The sequence below is a fragment of the Nansenia antarctica genome (assembly GCF_963989245.1).
Source record: "Nansenia antarctica genome assembly, chromosome: 6".
NCBI classification, from domain to species: domain Eukaryota; kingdom Metazoa; phylum Chordata; class Actinopteri; order Argentiniformes; family Microstomatidae; genus Nansenia; species Nansenia antarctica.
Window position 1 is genome coordinate 37106845 of NC_137676.1, and position 21115 is coordinate 37127959.

At 39.3% G+C, this 21115-nt stretch overlaps 3 protein-coding genes across 3 annotated transcripts in view; 1 reads left to right on the plus strand and 2 right to left on the minus strand.

Annotated features, from left to right (window-relative positions):
- Positions 1 to 8225: 8225 nt before the first annotated feature.
- On the plus strand, positions 8226 to 9673 carry LOC308160088 (P2Y purinoceptor 1-like; the record flags this gene model as incomplete). Its single annotated transcript, XM_080533954.1, has 1 exon — positions 8226 to 9673. One exon carries the CDS (start codon positions 8226 to 8228, stop codon positions 9192 to 9194), a length of 969 nt encoding a protein of 322 aa, XP_080390080.1. The 3' UTR covers positions 9195 to 9673.
- A 151-nt stretch (positions 9674 to 9824) lies between these two features.
- LOC308160087 (UDP-glucuronosyltransferase 2A2-like) lies at positions 9825 to 12633 on the minus strand. Its single transcript, XM_080533953.1, has 2 exons — positions 12611 to 12633; positions 9825 to 12088 (listed from the first exon to the last, which is right to left on the minus strand). Exon 2 carries the CDS (start codon positions 12084 to 12086, stop codon positions 10497 to 10499), a length of 1590 nt encoding a protein of 529 aa, XP_080390079.1. The 5' UTR covers positions 12087 to 12088; positions 12611 to 12633; the 3' UTR covers positions 9825 to 10496.
- A 6969-nt stretch (positions 12634 to 19602) lies between these two features.
- Positions 19603 to 21115, minus strand: part of ccdc120a (coiled-coil domain containing 120a) — a gene marked incomplete at both ends in the record, with an annotated part of 34655 nt that continues 33142 nt past the window's right edge. Inside the window, one exon of the mRNA XM_080534397.1 lies at positions 19603 to 19708. Within this exon, the coding sequence (XP_080390523.1) occupies positions 19603 to 19708 (106 nt within the window). The remainder of the gene's footprint in view (positions 19709 to 21115) is intronic.

A 21115-nucleotide genomic window follows, 5' to 3' on the forward strand; every position in this document is an offset into this window, starting at 1 on the left:
ATAATTCCCATGCCATAGAACGTTCCATGGCCATCAATTGTTCAAATATTATGGTCAGCATTATCAGCAACATATTGCATGAAGTGCCCAGGTGTGAATCCATGTACCTCAAGTTTCTCAGCTACTGCAGCACTTCAGCCAAACCCAAGGTGATACAGACTGTCAACTAGACATTTTGATTTTGAGAAATGTCTAACATCTGTGTTTGAACTACTTACCAATGACAGACTGAGAGTGGTGTTTTCATTGTGTATTTTTATTGAAATTACATCAATGATGCATCAAGTTGTGTTTACAGTGATATATTGTGGGGGACCAATAATATCTTTCACAGGATGGGGGTGAGGCGTGACACATGATAAGGAACATTTGTGACGCAAGCCAGTCTAGGGATAAACTAGTCACAGAAAATTAAAGTGAAACTTATTGTGTCAACAATATTTGGTTTTCTTTTTTTTTTCTCATAACACTCAACTTTAAGTTTTAAAGTAACCACTCAATATAGGCCTAATAAAGTTTAACGATCACTAAATACTTATAACGTGTGGATTGAATTCACTGTTCTCCTCTGCCTTAGGCTACTGGTAAGGGAGACTTGACTTGTAAACATAAGGCCAATGCACACGGCGGCGATTTTGTCGCACCGCCGAATTCAATTCCATTGTTTTGAATGAGACAATGCACACGGCGTGCGATGCGATTTTGTCGCACGACAACATTCGATTCTCCATTCACACCCACACACTTCGGTGGTGTGAATTGAGAATCAAATGTTGTCGTGCGACAAAATCGCACGCCGTGTGCATTGGCCTATACTCTCTTTTTTGTTCGTGTTCAAAAGCAAGGACTGTGTGATCATCTAATTATGTGTAGTTATGTGTTTTTAGCATGTTGATGTTCTCTCAGCATGTTGTGATGTTATAAAAATGCAGTTAGATGTTCGTAGCTATGTGCCATTCTTAGCCGCTAGCTGTTAGCAGCGTTTGTTGTGACTTTTCTCCCATTCTGTGTTTGAGGTGTACCAACATTCAAATACTTGTGTCGTCTTCAATTTATGTCCGATTTCAATGTATGACACATCATTTGAAAGCTTACAATCTGTAGTTTCAGAATATGTAAAAAACGGAGAGTTTATGTAGGCAACTGATTGATGAAAACATTGTCTGGCGTCACATTTGGCAAATAAGTGGGTGTTGGGGTAGTTGTACCCCTAATACAGGTATAAGACTTAAGAATATCCTCTGAAAAAGTGTTTTATTGGAAAGATTGACCCCCAAAACATAGGAAAATACATCAAATATGTTGGATAGGTATACATAGGCCCTCCAATATTAACACCATTTTACCCAGATGGCGTCACTCTAAAACATTGTTTAACCTCTTTTGACCTTGAAAAAAGTATGATCCAATAAATTAATCAAGTAAGACTTTTAATATATGATGCAGGAGGGTATTAGGAACAATAAAAACTATGAAACATTACTATTGCAATTTCTCCTGGGTTGGGCCTTTTTTTTTGTTAGATTGACTGGACTATAAACCCTCTACCCCGACTCAGCTAAACCCTCTACAGTTGGTCATGTTATGAAATGAATGAATCTCTACTTGAGTTTCTCTCTCAGCTTTTTTATTTTTTTTACCATTTATTCTCTGACCCAAAGTAACAATTCTCAAACACAGGGCCATGACTTCTGTTCCAGCTGTGGTCAACCACAACAGCTATCTGTGCACACATATAAACGTATTATTATAATAATAATAATAATAATAATAATAACCTTTATTTGTATAGCACTTTTCCTGCAAACGTTGACAAACAGTCTTGACTTGAAAATATTTGCTGAGGTTGCATCCCTAGGCTAATGTAAACACATAGGCATCCTGGTTAGAGAAGCGTCATTGCATAGGTGTTTACCCTGTTTTATACAACAGTTAGTTCCGACCAAGTAATTTGATTGGACAAGAGGCATTCCATGAGTTACGATATATAGTATAACAGCACTGGGACTTTTAACTATAGGTATCACTCCGCCGCACAGGTGTTAAATTACCGTTAATTAGACTACATTGTTACTAAGAAGACATTAGCCAATCAGCGAGCAAAGCAAAACTCTCCGTTTTTAAATCCTCAATTTTGGCCGCCATTGGCTAAAAGCTGTAATTTGGCTCTACAAGTGTTAATATATAATTTTATGAAGTTTTAATATGTTTTCAGGCGAGAAAGTAACCATATATATTCACAAAATGTATCCGGTTTATCAAAATAACCCGTTTATATATCTGATCTGACGTTTTTTTCCCCACTTCTGTGGGAAACTTCGCTAGTTGAACAGTCCCGTTGCGGAACTATTTTTTCTTGACGGAGCCAAAATAAATGATTAAATAAACAAACAAATCATAATCTGTTGTCACTTATTACTGTTAACTAATAAATTGCGCTGTAGAACTGTTGTATAAAAGCAATATCACACTCGAGGTCGTGTGTTATACTGAATATCAGCACGGCTGTGATTGTCTTCCGTACTCGGCCTGCGGCCTCGTACCTACGACCGAATCACAGCCGTGCTGATATTCAGTATAACACACTCCCTCTCGTGTGATATTGCTTAAATAGTTTGGCTTGTTTCTTTGCATTTGGCCTAGTTTCTGCTCTACCTAGTGTCTCCACACTAACGCCCCCCCCTCCATACACCTGAGCTAACAACAGCTATAACTGGGAAAATAGCTCATAGCTATATCTAATGATAAAAGTGAGGTATTTTGTCAAACAAAATGTGCTGTGTTTATGCTGCTTAAGCTAGTTATCTACCTATATCTACCTATTATCGCCGTTCACTCATGAGTCAAATGCCGGTAGATTCGCGTCTTGCTCCCTTTAACACATGCTGTTGTATGTACTGCAGCTTGTTCACCACGGAGAATACCAAGTCATGTTCCTAGTGCATGTTCCGAATATGGGTTCTTCTAAACAGTTGTCCAAGGATGTCAGAATCAGGTTAGTTCACTTCCCAAAAAATAAAATAAAAAAGAGTAAAAAAAGTACTAGTTGACAGGATTCCCAAACTTTTGCACAAGGCCTATTTCCTTGTTTTATTAACTGTAAAAAGTAACTGTAGAAACTGTTGAAACTGTAAAAAGTAAAAAATATATAAAAATGTATCTTGCTTTAAAATATGATGAAATGTGTCATGTTTAATTTTGTACCATTTAGAGGTTAGGTTTGCTTCTTTTCACTTAGATATTAATTGCAAAAGGCATTTTGGCTAGGGGTGCCCACATTTTTGCACCCACTGTATACATGATGAGGAGCGTAGAAGTGGTTGAGCTTGTCGGGTAGGAAGGCAGTACTGGTAGGAGACTGAGATTCACAAACCCCTCTGAAGGAGAGGTTCATGACTCACCTATTCATGATATCTCTTTTTTTTTACTTTACATTTTTATTATCATTTTCTTTTATCAAGTGCAGTCAAACAATATTTCACAACATATTGATGTTACATAAAGGTGTCACGGGTAAGTCGCAAAAGAATAACAGTCCATGAATATCTTTCTTAAAAATAAATAATAACAATAAAGTAAAAGAAGAAAAAACAAACAACAACAACAAAAATTAATCCCTAATTTCCTCGCTGGCATTAACAACCACAACAGCCAATAAACATAATCATTATCACCATTATCAACAACAACAGCAGTGTGACAACAGCAACAATAACAACAACCAACCATGGTAAGAGAAAAGAAAGGGAAAAAATAAATAAAAATAATAAATAAATAAACACATCTGCATATCAGTCAGATCAAATGAAAATGTAGTGCAATGGATGACCATCTATTAAGGAATGTGTCTAATTTTAATTTCAATAGTGCTGTTGTACGTTCCATGTTGTAGACTTGTTGGATTCTTTCCCTCCATTGTATAACTGTTGGGGGGGTGTGGCTTCAGCCAGGAGGTTGTGATTGCCTTGTCAGCTATTAAGAGAAGGATTCTCAGTTGGTATGTTTGGCTGTTTTCTTCAAGATCAGCTGGGAGTATCCCTAATATGAAATGTGATGGTTCTAGAGGTAGATCTATAGAGAGACATTTAAAAAAAATAAAAAATAAAAATCTATATTTTGCCAGTATTCTAATATCTTTGGGCAGTCCCAAAATATATGCGTGTGATCTCCAACCATGTCACAACCCCTCCAGCAGTGATCTGAGGTGGTGCTCCATTTCGATGTTATAAGTGGAGTGTAAAAGTATCTCATTTTAATTTTTCATCCAAATTCCTTCCAGTTTGGGCTATTGGTTACCTTATGTCCCTGACTGCATGAAGTCTCCCATTGCTCATCTGAAATGATTGTGTTCATTTCTAGTTCCCACAGCCAAAACATTTTAACCATAGAATGTGCTAACCAAAGAACATTTGCAAATCATACACAGTTCAGCAACGTTGTGTGGTTGGGCGTGTGGTGATGGTGTGGTGGGGGCACAAGGCGCCAGATAAGAACGAGAGGCGAGGTTTCTGGGAAACGGCTCACTACACCTCTCTCATGCGTCAGATACTTCCTCTTCTCTCCTTGCACCTGCACCTTGTAGACATGTCTGGCCCTATGTCTCACTTTGTGTGTCCCCTCCCCATGACAAATCTACTCAGGAACAGAACACAGTTATTATTCATCTTTAAGTCACATCTATAACATGCAAATAACACATGGGCCTATCAAATGGCCTTTAATCAATATAAGCAGTATATATCATGTGAGCGCAATCAAGGCATGCAGGCAATATTCCTCTAAACATTCCAAAAGTGTATTTTTGACCAATCAACCAACTGTAGTCTTTGTATAGAAGACATCTGACCAGACATATTTGTTGTCTTCGATTGGTCATTATGATATATTTTGCTCCTGTCGATAGCAAATATGAAGTGGATACAACTCACATTGTTGATTTCATTTTTGAGAATTTATTTTGCGGAATGACTCCAGCCTTTGACAGGTTGGCTACTGTATAGGTTCCTGTATCTTGACATTATGCAATATGTTATTTGTACATTTTCCTTGTATGTTTGTAGCCTGATGAAATGCACTTATGATCCATGTCGCTGTAAATATCAACTTTTCATATCTTTTTCAAACATTGTAAAATTGTTATTGTCAGTTATTTCATATGTTGTGTCTTTTTTATACAGTATATAATCTTGGAAAAAAAGTTTGGAAATGTGTCAATGCTAATGCTAAACATGATAGTTATCTGCCAATGCTAAACAGTGTATTCTCCTTTTAATATTCCTTTTAATCCTTTTAATATTCATTCTTGTTTTGAGTTGTTTGGTGGATTGGATGATTGAACTCTCTATCAGTAACAAGGAACAAACAAGACATATTGACAATTGTACACTTTATTCATTTAATACACCGCAAGGAGCCTCAGAAGCAGGTGGAAGATCTATACGCAGCCACAACAGCCTGGCACCTCCTCCTCATGCTGGTCACCAGCCTGGTCACACACCAACCTGGCATTCCATTCCTCAACCAGGAGTTGTTACAGGTCAGCCAGCATGGTTGTGTTGGTCACTCTAACACGTATAGCACGCCCAAACTGATTGTTCAATTGGGTTGAGGTCTGGACTCTTGGCAGGCCATTCCATTCTCTCTACTCCCACATTCTGGAGGTAGTCTGTGATAACCCTGGCTCTGTGATAACCCTGGCTCTGTGGGGGCAGTGTTGTCATCTTGGAGGATGGAGTTAGGTCCCTGATTGTGGGGATATGGGATCGCCACTGGCTGCAGAACCTCATCCCGATATCTCACTGCATTGAGATGGCCTTCAATGATGACAAGCCTTGTTTTGCCAGTGATGGAGATACCGCCCCACACCATGGCACTGCCCCCACCAAAAGCTGTTACTCGATTGGTGCAACAATCAGCATAGCGTTCTCCACGTCGTCTCCATATTTTGTCCCTACCATCCAACTTCCACAGACAGAACCTGGACTCATCACTGAACATGACCCCCACATGTTCAGGTTCCACAATCAGGCACCTGATTGGCAGCAGCTGGAGCTCAAAACAAGAGTGAATACCAACAGGAGAATACACTGTTTAGCAATGGTAGAGAATTTTGGAATTTTACTTGGGCGCTACCCACATAATCAGCTGTGCTGCTCATCCCACAGATGCATGATCCTTGATGATTCCATGATAATTGGGAGAGCCCTTGTGTTGTGTAGGCTACGGCGTAGCCGCGTGTAAATTCGACGCAGAAGTATAAATTGGGCTTTACAAGTTGGACATCATTGTAAAGGTAAATAAACACGCTTTCCAATTATATAAAATACAATGCCAATTAGCATTGTAACAACAGAGAAATAATCAACCAAACACACATTTCCAAACTTTTTTCCCGAGTTTATATTTTAAATGCTTTGTGTAGAGTTTGTGCTATTTTGTATATTGTACAATATTCAGTAAATACAGTACAAATTGGAGTTGTTCCTATTTTCATTGGTACTCATCTCTCTCTCTCTACGCCATATACAATCTGTGCATGTGCACTATGCAGCCCACAGTAACTCCCTGTCAGTAAGATCTAATGTATTGTTATACTAAGTAAGTAAGTAAGGTTTATTTATATAGCACACATTTACAACGACAAAAGAGCCGCCCAAAGTGCTTAACAGATAAAAAGAGAAAACACTGGTAAAAGAGAAAAACAAGATAAAATAAGATCAAATACAGATTTTAAAAAAAACAGATAAAATAGATTGCAAGGTGCAATAGAAATAAAAGTGCAAAAAGTGCAGCATCGGGAGGCAGGCTCACCTCAGGTCAGGGAGAAGAGATGTGTTTTAGCAATTTTTTTTAAAAGCCTCAACTCCTACTAGCTCCATAGTATGTGGGTCAATGACGAATAAGGCTTCTAAAAGCTTAAACATCCCGCATTTGTTAAATTTATTACTGTATTTCTAACAAAAAAATGTCAGGTGGTGCAACCAATTATTTGTAAAAGTATTTATATTTTCCCTAACCCTATTATTTATTAATTAAGTTAAATCTATTATCTATATCTATCTATATCTATTAGATTGTCTAGTGTCTAAGACATTTGTTTTTGGGCTGCTTTTTCCTGCACTGACAGTGTCATCTAAAATTATTAAAAATAAGACATTTTAGAGCATTTTAGAGCATCTTGGAGCTTTAAATAACAGTATTTATTTCATATAGTGGCATTAATTGTGGTTGCGCCAACTGACTTACCGGTTGGTCTTATTATCTTGGGTCTTATTATCTTAGTTTAATGTAATTTCAATGCATCATAGAACTTTTATTTACAACAAGTATAAAAAAGAATCGCTATTGTGGCGATGTGCTGTGCCTATTCTGTTCCTCAGTCCAGCGCTTCATCATCCCCCTTCTAAAACTGCCATCCCCCCTTTTCATCCCTTATGTCATTTTATCAATGAACATGGTATAACTGTTATTTCAACATTCAAGCCTCTTTCACACATAGTTCCCTATAATTTCCATGGAATCCCAAGCTGTGCCGACCAGGTCTGCTTTAGATTCACTGAGAGACATCATGAACGTCAGAGAAGTATGCCATCTAGTGGCTACCACTGGTTTGCTGTATCAGTTCAAATGTAGTCAAACTACATGGGGATTCATGTTAACAACAGGTGGTTATGAAACTGACAGTTGAACAATAAACAATTCATGACAACTTCCTATATCTCAAAATCTCTAAATTCTATGTGGTGTGAAAACATTACATTACAATTGTCATGATGTCAAGTATTATACATTAGTCAATAACTGCAGTAAACTGTGTTCAAATCCACTTCTAAAATCCACAAATTCTTTCAAATCCTCTTTTTTCTAATCCGTAACTGAAAGAAATCTGTTATATCATCTGTTATTAAATTACTGGCTACCAGTTAAAGTAGGCTCTACAGACTACAATACAGTCGTTTATGTTGTATGTCACACCATGTGTACCATGTTTCCTGTTTGCAGCAGTAAAGCAGTCTGAGAGACAGGAAGTTTCCTCAACTGATGTACGCAAATGATACTGTATATTACACACGATGTGGGAATTTCCAATAAATATGTTGTGCCAGAAAAACACTGAAGGGCTGTGAAAATAACCACTTAGTATAAGTGTTTGGAAACTGAGCAACAGAAAAGTCCTCATTCAATTTATGAGGTGAAAAGATATTCACTGATTCTGAGAAGAGAAAATGAAAAGAAACATTTCCTGTGGATATGTGGACTTTGACTTCACTGACACGTTCTTACCTACAGTGTACATGTTGGTATTCATCATTGGTATGGTTGCTAATGGTTGGGGATTGAAATCCTTGTTCGTGAACTGGAAGAAACTTGGGAATATAAATGTTTTTGTTTTGAATCTGGGAGTTGCAGATATTTTGTATTTGCTCAACCTCCCATTCCTGTTTGCATACTACTCTGCAAACAGAAGCTGGATCTATGGACAAGTCTTCTGCAAGATGATAAGATTCTGTTTCAGTTTGAATTTGTATGGCAGCATTGGCTTCCTCACATGTATTAGTGTGTACAGGTACCTTAGCATTGTCCATCCTATGAGAGTCATGGGGAGAATCACTACAACCCATTCTGTGGCCATCACAGTTGTTGTATGGACTCTGGTGAGCATTCAAGGTCTCCCTGATATGTTCTTTGACAAAACCAAAGTAAACTCCTCAGAACAGTGCTTTGATACCACCTCAGACAACCTTCTGGAGGAATATCTGAGCTACAGCATCGGACGGACATTGACTGGATTTTGTATCCCCCTGCTCGTCATATTGGGTTGCTATGGACATGTTGCTGTGGCTCTGTGCACAAAAACAAATATTGACAAATTGATGAAGCAGAGATGCTTGAAACTTTTATTGATTTTGACTCTGCTTTTCTCAGTTTGTTACATATCTTTTCATGTATTCAGGAATCTGAACCTGAAGACTAGGATATTGAAAATACAAGGCACGTGTCATGAATGGTTTGGTAGCATTTATATCGCTCATCAAGTCAGTCGAGCCCTTGTGTGTCTGAACAGTGCCATCAACCCATTGATGTATCTTCATGGTGACGAGAAGCTTTTTGCACAGTTAAGCCCATTCTACCAACAAGCTCGCAACTCTGTCATTCAGTTGGCTGGAAGGATGCTCAACCGTCACATTCAGTGACCAAAGTTTTCCTCTGTAAAACTGTAAAACTAGTAAGTTTGGCTATATTTATTCTGATTCTTTCACTCTTTGATTTTGCTTCGTTTGAATAAGCCCACTGTTCTTTGCTAATATGAGGAAGTTATTTCATTATGTTTATTTTGTGCGTAATTTCTCCATACTTAAATGCTTTCTAAGTATTTCGTTTGTAAATATGATGGGTTGAAAAAATACACTGGATGTTCCTCCAGTCAATCAGCATTTAGTGTTGTAATAAGTCATTGTGTACTTTAGATGTTCCTGCGAAGACATACTGTACAGACAGATAGCTTGTTCACATTTACAAATAAACGTGTTAACAAATTATTAACAGGCCTTCATTGATCATTGACAAACTGTTGGAACATTATGGTTTCAATGAGAATGATACACAGTTATTTTTTGGTGGCTGAGAGTAAGTTCAGTGAACTGGCAAAACAACAAGAAACAGATTTCCTGTTTTCATGAAAGTTGTGAAATAGCATACAGAGTCAAGTGTTATCTGTTATAAAGAAGATGATAGAGGTGATGGAATACCAGGGTTTAGTGCGGGTGAGGATCCTGGCAGCTGAGTTTTGGACATGTTGTAGCCGGTTCAAGGCCTTGCTAGTGTTGCCTCAGTATCATGTGAATTACAAAATAATTGATATCATATTTTGTCACCATATTGTTATATACTTTGTCATTACATTATGAAAGTAATATGTATTTATGATATATAGTACATAGCACCAGTAAAATGCAAAACAATTTCATGATATTAATTTAGATTCGATTAGATTAAACTATGTAGGTAATGTAGGTAATGAAAATAATCCAAGTAATGATGATATGTGACCTACATTTCAAAGTCATTTTCATTTTAAAATACAGTACTTAAAGGGACAGTTCACCAAAATAACAAAATCATTCATATTTGGTTCCTTACCCTGAAAGGAGTCTATGGACAAAGATAGACTTCACTCCAGACATTGTTTATGTTACACTCACTGTTAGCATAAAAGACTAATACTAATGGAAGTCAATGGACCCTAAATTAGCATGTTTGAAATATGAATATGAAAGATGCTAAATCATCTCAAATTCTCTGACAAGACTCAATAACTAGATTTAAATGTTACATTTATGAATTGTTTCAGGCATGACATGCAAACATGCTAACTTAGGGTCCATCGTGTGAACTATCCCTTTAAAATATTTTCTCAATATCTGTCGCTGTAAGCTATCTCTGGATATACTGTATTACCAGCAGTACCGTGTTTCACTCAACATTAAGTAATCTATTCACTCCAACTTGGACTTTCTCCTCCTTACTAAGCATCTTACTAGACATCTACAGGAAATTCCAACCAGAGTAAGTACAAGCAAAGCAGTGCCCACCAACAGCGCCACAACATCGACATTGTGATAGGCATACCAGGGCATCTTGTAAGACTCAGTACGCAGGTGTGCTGCACCCTTGTGTCTAATGACAAACTCTAACCAGAAGATGGCGCTGTCCAAGGGTTTGAGAGGTCGGTCGTGGTGAAGCCGAGACAGCCTGCGCATGTTCTCTCTGTAGGGCTTCCCTGGGTCCAGAATGTTCCTTAGAGCTTGTGTCAGAGACTCCACCTCCAACGTGGTCACTTCTACCACCTCAGCCACGCCCCTGGCCCTCAGACGCACCAAGTTGTCAAACTGGTCAAAGATAAGAGGGATCCCCAACACTGGGACTCCATGGTAGATGGCTTCGTAGACCCCGTTGGTGCCCCCGTGTGTGAAAAAGACCCTGGTTTTAGGGTGGCCCAGCAGGTCATTCTGAGGCAGCCATTTGACCAGTAGTGTGTTGTTGCCCAGGGTGGAGGGCCTCTCTCCCAGGTGTCTCCACACCACCTTCTGAGGCAGGCGGGCGAACGCAGAAGCAACAACCTCAGCCCTCTCAGGACCAAGATCACCCAGCAGGGTGCCCAGAGACATAACCACGACCCCATGTTCTCCAGAGCTCTGCACAAATTCCTCTAACTCAGCAGGGAGAGGTTTGGAGGGCTTGCACTGGAATCCCCCCATGTAGACCACATTGGGCATGGTAGGCCGTGGAAACTCAAAGATGAAGTCCACGCGCATCAGCCACAGATCTGCTCCCTGGATGAGGGACATGACGTCCACATTGGGGCCAAAGTACCGGTCACACACGGCCTGGTAGGGGGGGTTGGTGACAAAGTGATGGATATAGAGGACGATGCCATAGTAGAAAATGTTGTTAACTCTCTGTGTAAAGTCCATCTTGTCAGTGTTTTGGGAGAAGAGATGTGGGACGTAAGAGAAGGGTGAGGGAGCGATGCCAAAGTGTGCCTCTCCATTGAACAGCCAGCGGACGTTCAATACCAGGGGCAGCTGGAGATAGTGGGCTACCAACACTCCAGCAGGAAACGCCGGATCGGTCAGCATTAAGTCATACTCCGCCTGTTTCAGCTCCCGCATCAGAGTCTTATTCTCAAACATGGTGACAACCGACTGGGCTACAATCCCGTTGTTCTGTCTGAGCATGCTGAACAAATGCCCGTAGAATGCCAGGAAGGCCCAGGGGGTGCCCTCGTCCTTGCGGATGTCCACAGCCCTTTTAAGGAAGCCAGACATGAACTCCTGGCTCTCGATGTTCTGTGGATGCTCCTGGGGCACAGTGATGGAGGTGTAGTAGGGGGAGAGTTCAGACACATACCAGCTGGTAGAGGAGCGCAGGACGGTGATCTGGTGGCCCCGGGTGTGCAGGGCCTCTACCAGAATCCTCATGTTGATCCAGTGGCTCCCATCTATTGGGTACACCAGCACCCGCCCACCGTCACCCCTTCCTGCTAGGAAGAGTAGAACAGAGGCCAAGACTAGGTACGACCCCATCACTGGAGAGAGAGAGAGAGAGAGGGAGAGAGAGAGAGAGAGAGAGAGAGAGAGAGAGAGAGAGAGAGAGAGAGAGGTAAACAGGCAAACAGGCACAAACCCATTAAGAAAGATTCCACTCCAAACACTGCAGTTCCTTTAGTTACGCAGTTAATTATTCACATGTGGAGTCACGTGGAGTCAGTTCTCTAAGGCAAAGTGTATACGTCGCTTTGGGTAAAGGCGTCTGCTAAATGCCAAAAATGTAAATGTAAGGATGTGGCCAGGTCCGAAAAAACATGTCATGTGTTTTCCCATTGGCATCTCTAATTTCCTCTAAAGTAAATCCTATGATAGGATAATGTAAATGCATTGAATTACAGTAATGTCATGACCTCAACAAAAACAATGTCTACAGGCTACAGCATATCATACTAGCAGGGCACGCCTGTGAATCTGGTCAACATCTAAGTGTTTGAATCTATTTGATTCAACCTTCAATGACAAAATCATCAATAGAGCACATACATGAAATAAGTCCTCACCTCTGAAATCTCTCCTTGCTTCAGACAGTTGTACAGAATGAACAATGTGGCTGGGTTGATCTGTCTCATAGTTAATCAGCAAATATAGAGTGAATGTTTAAACCATGACCCTTGGCCCTCCATGACCCTTGGCCCTCCTTTTCTTTCTTGTTTTCTCTTTGATGTCTTTTTGAAAGTGGTTTATTATAACTGTCAGAATTCCTCTACCTCAATACCTCTCTGGTTTTTCAAACCTTTTGTTTGCTTGAAATATAATAGGGTAACAATCATGTGGTGACAGGCAGCAATTCATTGTTACATAATATTTCCAGCCAGATTAATGAGGTCAGAATAGTCCTGAGCAGGCCATTGAGGGTGGTTGGGATTAATCAGAACAGATTAATTTCTCCCATATCCTTATATGGGCTGTATTTCCATCATTCACTCCCCATCACAGATCTGACAGGGCTGCATAGGTGTAAACCTAGTAAAACTAGGTAGAGGTATAGCATGGCCCCTCCAGAAAGCTTGTTGATGACCTTCAAAATTACCCTAAGGCTGACAGACTCCAAATTATTTTTAGCTGCAGTGTTCCTCAGTCGAGACTTCAATGTCTTCTATAAACATCAGTGTTCATTTCTGTCGTCATGCATCTTGCTTTGACAGCGAGGTTGTCACCACGGCTCAAGTAGGGAAAGTTAGCATGTCCAGTAACAGTCACAGTTACAATGTAGAAGTTAACAGTACGCTAGATTGCTGCTTTTCTGTTTGTGTGGTATCACCATAATAGATCCATTTGGGCTACTGCACTCCATGCTTGGGTGGAGCACAAGTGCACTCTTCGGGAAAAGGGTGGAGAATTGGGTTGCAGCACCATTGTGCATATAAAAACTAAGTGGCCTCCTTATCTCATTCTCTTATCTGCACAGATGGAAATACGGATGAAAGCGAATACCTGACACACATACATCATATTATCATGATACCTGACATACATACATCATAATATTATGATACCTGACACACATACATCATATTATCATGATACCTGACATACATACATCATAATATTATGATACCTGACACACATACATTATATTATCATCATACCTGACATACATACATTATTATCATCATACCTGACATACATGCATCATAATATTACGCCCTTGAAGGAGGGGAGACTGAGATTCACACAACCCTCTAAAGGAGGGTTAGGGTTAGTTCATGACTCACCTGATCATATCTGAGCCACAACATTTTAACCACAGAATGTGCTTTAGTGAAAGATATTTGGGTTTAAGTATATATATTTTATATGTTATGTATATTATAAGTATTTTTTTTATTTGTATTAGTTTGGTATACAGTTTATGAACAACTTTGTGTTGACAGGGTGGGCATCGATGATCGATTAATTGATCGATAAGGTCTTGGTCGATCACTTTTTTTTTTCTTTCTTTTTTTTTAATAATAATAATGGAAATTAGTTTGTCCACGTGTCACCAGATTGCGTTCGTCTCTCACCCCTGAACATGTTAACATGATCATCTTTCTGAACAAGAACCAGTAGGCCTGCCGCCTACAGTCTCTCGCTGGAGTTTAAATTTAAGTTAAGCTGGACGCTCTTAAGGACACTAACGTTTTCAGTCATCCTCCTATTTGTGAGTAACTGTTTTTTTACTGCTCCTATGGTGAGTTACTTATTTTCTATATTTTTATTTATAACGTAAAATGTGTTTTTAAGTTAAACAATTTAGGCTACTCACTGCCTTGTGGCTTGTTATCTGACTGTAGTGTCTAGTTTGGATGTGAATGAATGAATGTGTGCAATAGCAACACAAATACAGTTTTTTCCCCAAGGAAAACATGCTTGTTATTTCTGCCCTATTTTTTTTTTCCGGAAAAAAAAAAAAAAAAAAAAAGTGATCGACCAAGACCTTATCGATCAATTAATCGATCATCGATGAATGTCTCCTTTTACGATGAATCTCGTACAAGCAGAAACTATTAGGGACGCAACCTCAGCAAATATGTTCAAGTTAAGGCTAAAAACCCATCTTTTTAATATTGCCTTTAAATGACTAAATAATTAAATTAAGATGATAAAAACCCATCCTTTTAATATTGCATTTAAGTTACTAAATAATTAAATTAAGATTATATCATGATTAAAGCACTTTGAGCTGCAACGTTTGCAGGAAAAGCGCTATACAAATAAAGTTGTTATTATTATTATTATTATTATTATTATTATTAAATGTGTTGTAATCAAACCACACTATTATGTTTCTCTGATTAATTCAAACAGCGAACACAATTTACATTTGACAGATCACTTTAATAAAAACTGGATTTACAGCCTTTCCGTTCATACAATGCAAATTCATTTCTCATATGAATCTTCTGCACACATTTATGTGAGAGAATAAGTACAAATGGCAAAAAATGACAAAGATAGAAAAGAGCTTAACTATTTTACAGAGGTGCATTACTATGCAAAAAAAGTCCATGAAGTCCATCAAAGAGTCCATCACAATCACAGCAGAATGAATAAAGTTGAGTCCTTTTTCTCCACATCACAAAAATGAATTAAAATCATACCATTCCCTTGGCTTCCTCCTTCACTCACAACGGTGCATACTCCAGTGGTATAGGATGAGGATATACAGTGGTCAAATCTAATTACAACTTCAGAGAAAGCAGGGGCAAAAAGAGCAAATTGCATCATCAACTTTTATGGGCAGTTTTCCGGGCATGGATAAGTCTTGAACAAAAACACACAGTCAATGGAATATCTACATTGAAGATGGTTTTTAGTTTTTAGTCAGCTAAATGGCATATATAGTCTTGAATTGGGCTTAATCTGTGTCCAGGTAACAAGCCCATTATGACATAATGAGAGAGAATTAACATAGTTGTTCTTGTTCAGTACCGTGTGGTCACTGAGAAGCTTTACAAAGATCACAACATGGCCTGCCATCTCACCGTACAGGACCCAACATGGCCTGCCATCTCACCGTACAGGACCCAACATGGCCTGCCATCTCACCGTACAGGACCCAACATGGCCTGCCATCTCACCGTACAGGACCCAACATGGCCTGCCATCTCACCGTACAGGACCCACGTGCTGTGGTGAAACTCATCATGTGGGTTTGTGTTTCTGATTGAGTCCAAAAAAAAAATGTTTGAATAAAAGTTTGGTTTGAGATACTTGGCCTGCCAGGTGAGATGATCCCCACAGCTAGATGAGGTCTGCAGGTGGTCACAAACAAACCAACATCAATAATGCATTCATTTTGAGTGTATTCTGAACTGTATTATAAACTCACTGTCATTGTTAGCCAGGGTTGGGCTGCATTCCATTTCAATAGTGGACGTGCATAAAGATGTTGCGCCTACAGCTTGACGTCATTCAGCGATATGACTGCCGCCATGATTCCTCAACACATTGACCACAGTGCAGACCGCCATGATTGCCGGCGTATGTGCAGTAAGGCTGCCCTCATTTTCTCTGTTTTCGTTTCAGCATAGGTGAGTTGATTTGAAATTATTGAAATGGAATTGACCCCAACCCTGTTGTTCATCATGTATCTATCACTCACAACAAGTCATAATGAAAGCTACTGATTTCACAGATATTTGGTCAAGTTAAAGTTTTACAAGTTGTACTGATTGAAATGTTTTAATTGAAAATCATAATCCATTCTAATTTCTAGAAGTGCAAAAAAACACCACAAATTGTGCTCAACTAGATAAATGGACAGACAAGAATACTGTTGTTTTCATTCAAATTCCCAATACTTAACCTGAGGAAAATGTTGATCTTAATGAAGTATTCTACTTTCGAGCAGCTCTGGTCAGTAGCTCTGGTCAGTAGCTCTGGTCAGTAGCTTAGTTGTCATTACAAAACAGAAATAAGCAGAGGAGCTTTTCCAGTCAGTCCTGAGACAAGCATTGGCAGCATAATTTGGCAAAGAAGGGGTTAGAGCAGTGGAACCGTAGAATTAGAATGATACATACTGCAGAACCATAGAATCATTCTAATTCTACTAGGAGTAGAACCCTGGGTAGGGTCCTCTGTTAAATCCTTGAGCAAAGATTGATTGCTTCACTATACATCACCTTAGTGCAGTAGCCATTAGTAAGAAAGCATGTAGGCAAGGATAAGAGAATACAGCTAGCAGCATTTGAAATGCATATTACTGTATTGCTGTCTATGGCTTAGGGGGAATAGCGCTGGACTTTGAAAGAGTGAATTGAGTTAATACAGCTTTGAATGCATTGGAATTATAAGGGGTGAGGCTTTTTTTTTTTTTGAGTAAAGTAAAGACAGCACAGATATGAGCAGAAAATATAGTTAGGTTTGCCAGCAATAAGCCTAACCCTAACCCTACTCATCCATTCCAGTGTTTTGCTCTGAGAAGCCTGTTCTTTACTGGGGAGCTAAATACCTGATTTCACCTTTTGTGTTGAGCTCATGGCTGTTTCAATTAATGGAGATGATCAAAATACTAGAAGACATTTTCCCAAAACACATTATCAAAATAATTCGTTTCGCTCATTTGGTTCATAATCCACAATTGTGCAGGCACTGTTGTACTGTATAAACCTCACGTTGCATTTCAAAACATTTCAAAATATTTCCATCATACTCGTTTCAAAAAAGAGGGTGTACAGGACAAAATAATCAGTGTCATTGGAGAATACTTTCCATCTGAGTTCAGAAAAAATCATTGCTTTAAATTACAAACAGGACATCTTTAGGGTTTCAAAAATAGGCAAGGGCAATGTGCAAGAGCAACAGTTAGAAAATCTGACACAATTTGCTGATTTCTGTAAGCAGGCTTTTGCATCTATGCTGGTCTCTATTGGCTCTCCACTACATGGCTATGATAGGATACTGTCTCTTTCCCTGGTCATCAAAAAGGCATCGATTGTGTTAACTGTTAAAATCTAAACATTGTGCTTGTTTTTTTGTTGTTGTCCAGAATCAGATCAGATCTTATTTGGCTATACAGCACAAGTGGATGTCAACAAATCAAAGCTATGCTTTTTTTTCTTATAAATTCAACCACTGACGACTTGTGTTAAAAACAATGATGACAGGCCTGAAGATCTACTGTATAATATGGCCAGTTAAGTGTGCAAAGCTCTTCACAGGCCATAAGTTGAAGCATGGCATTGTAACAATATTGATTGGGCTTCTTTCTTACTTAATTCATTAGCAGTGACCTGAGGATACAGCCCTAGTAATTAGATGGCTGTTAAATCATGGTGAGTTAGATTAGCAAAATATTCATATTGATGATTTAGGTATCAATGACAATATTCATCTAATTATTAACAATTATGTAACTCTTAAAACATTTGTCTTTTTTTTTATCTACAAGACACTAACTGTAATGTACATCATTGTTAACGGGCTGCTGTAGTGATTTACAAAAAGTCCAAACATAAGAGAGATTTAAAATACAAACAAACTAAAACAGCCATGGGAATAATCAAGTGAATTGACATGTTAATTCTCACATGGGAAGTTTCGTACATGAAAGCACTGACAAATTATTTTATCTTATTAAGTTAATCTTACATCTCTGATTTGCATGAAACAGTTAAAAAGGTTTAAAACAATGTCAATAAACATCCACCAAGGTAATTCTGAACTGTGACATTATTATTGGAGAGCATGGGCAGAATTTAATCCTAATTTTGAGAAAAAAGGATAAGATAGGCTAAACTGCCTTCTGTGCAGTATATACAGTTAAAACACCATACCTTCGCATAGTACAGAGCATAAGCCAGTGCCTGGATCTAAGCAGTGGGAACAACAGTCACACTTTGGCGCCATCTACTGGGCACTTGGAGGATGCAAGCAACCAACCAGTGGCTTCTTTTCTGAGTCTAGGCACAGCTGAAAGCCTGATACTGAGCCAGAGGATAAGTGACCCCCATTTGTTCTCATTAGAATTACAAGGGGCAACTGATTGAGAGAGAGCAGTGTGGTAGAAGCAGCTGGTATTATGTCTCTGGACAAAGAGCTGATTAAAACTAATAACTGTCTTCTTTAGTCAGTCAAAACAGTAAGATTTGAAAACATGTTTTTTATTTTATTTTAACTGAGGTTTATTTGTGCGTCAGTGTTTGTTACTGGGGGAACAAAGATATCTCTAATGCTTGAACTAGAGCAACAGAATGGAAAGGTGTCTTGTGGTTATTCTGAATTCATCTCTTTCCTTGGTTCACCATATTTAGTGAGTAATACTTAGCCATACAGTATTGTATGTCGACTATTGAAAGGTTTGTTTGATTGTAAAGACATTAGAATCACACCCATCCTGACATGGGTTCTTTTCTGTACAACCTGCAGTCTGTTCATGCTGTATCCTGTGGATGTATATATGCTGTCCTCCCTGCTATCTAAAACCTGGAGATCAGACGCTGTGTTTGTCAGTATGGATCAAGAAGATGGAAAAATAGTATTGATTGCTGATGATGAATTTACGGGAGCATGCAAGAGTGTCCATGGTTTTAGTTTCAGCCATTTTCAGGTTCCATGTTGTATCACCTAAACTGGATTAGCATAATATCATACACAATAAGAGGATATCACCTCCATGTTCATCGTTAGCCTCCAGATATGTTCAGTTACATTATTTCTCAGAGTGTCTGATGGGCGGGCGGGTGGGCTTTGAACAGCCTGTTTTCGCTCCGCCTCAGAAGCATCGGAGCAATGCAACATCCAACTTCATGGGAAAAGGAAGGAAAAAAACGAGTGACCTTTGTTTCAGTTAAAGTGGACATAAATCCATTTGAACGCGCCTTTCTCTGGAGAGCATCCCTGTCTTCATCCTCTTCTCCAAACGAGAGTAAAAAAATGTAGCAAAAAACAAATCAAATATTGTAGAAATGTCCTGCTTATAGTCATTTGTTGTTGCTTGGTAAGTAGGTCTACATGATTGTGTGTTTACAAGCCAGTAGTATCATGTTGGTGTCTGTCTGACTGCTAGTCAGACCAGGGTGCCCGGGGTGGGCTGGTCGTTCAAGGGCTCTTTCAGGGTCAGATCCTGCATCTGTGAGGGGAACGACTCTGGGTACAAAGACAACTCCACTGACCTGGGAAGGAGAGAGGAAGAGAGAGAAAGATAAGAGAATGGATGGAGACATACAGTATAGGCATACAAAATCATATGTTGGCCATCCTCCATCATCCTTTGGCCTGGAATGAGCTTCAAAGAACTTGAAACTTGGAAACTTGGAACTTGGAAATGCCGACATAAACCGTTTTCCCACATGTACCGTAACACATACATACATACAGTACCTACATATATACATACATACAGTACAATACAATACACTCTATACATTGTTAATGTGGAAAATGACTATTCTAGCTGCAAACATCTGTTTTTTAATGGAATATCTACATAGGTGTATAGAGGCCCATTTCTAGCAACCGTCACTCCAGTGTTCTAATGGTACATTGTGTTTGCTAATCGCGTTAAAAAGCTAATGGATGATTAGAAAACCCTTGAAAACCCTTGTGCAATTACGTTAGCACAGCTGAAAATGGTTTTGCTGGTTAGAGAAGCTATACAAATGGCCTTCCTTTGAGCTAGTTGAGTATCTGGAGCATCACATTTGTGGGTTCGATTATACTCTCAAAATGGCCAGAAAAAGAGAACTTTCATATGAAACTCGACAGTCTATTCTTGTTCTTAGAAATTAAGGCTATTCCATGTGAGAAATTGCCAAGAAACTGAACATTTCCTACAACGGTGTGTACTACTCCCTTCAAAGAACAGCACAAACAGTCTCTAACCAGAGTAGAAAGAGAAGTGGGAGGCCCCGGTGCACAACTGAGCAAGAAGACATGTACATTAGAGTCTCTAGTTTGAGAAATAGACGTCTCACAGGTCCTGAACTGGCAGCTTCATTAAATGGTACCCGCAAAACGCCAGTGTCAACGTCTACCATGAAGAGGCGACTCCGGGATGCTGGCCTTCTAGGCAGAGTGGCAAAGAAAAAGCTCATCTGAGACTGGCCAATAAAAGAAAAAGATGAATATGGGCAAAAGAACACAGACATTGGACAGAGGAAGATTGGAAAAAAGTGTTATGGACAGACAAATCGAAGTTTGAGGTGTTTGGATCACACAGAAGAACATTTGTGAGACGCAAAACAAGTGAAAAGATGCTGGAAGAGTGCCTGACGCCATCTGTCAAGCATGGTGGAGGTAACGTGATGGTCTGGGGCTGCTTTGGTGCTGGTAACGTGGGAGATTTGTACAAGGTAAAAGGGATTTTGAATAAGGAAGGCCATCACTACATTTTGCAACGCCATGCCATACCCTGTGGACAGTGCTTGATTGGAGCCAATTTCCTCCTACAACAGGACAATGACCCAAAGCACACCTCCAAATTATGCAAGAACTATTTAGGGAAGAAGCCGGCAGCTAGTATTCTGTCTGTAATGGAGTGGCCAGCGGAGTCACCAGATCTCAACCCCATTGAGCTGTTG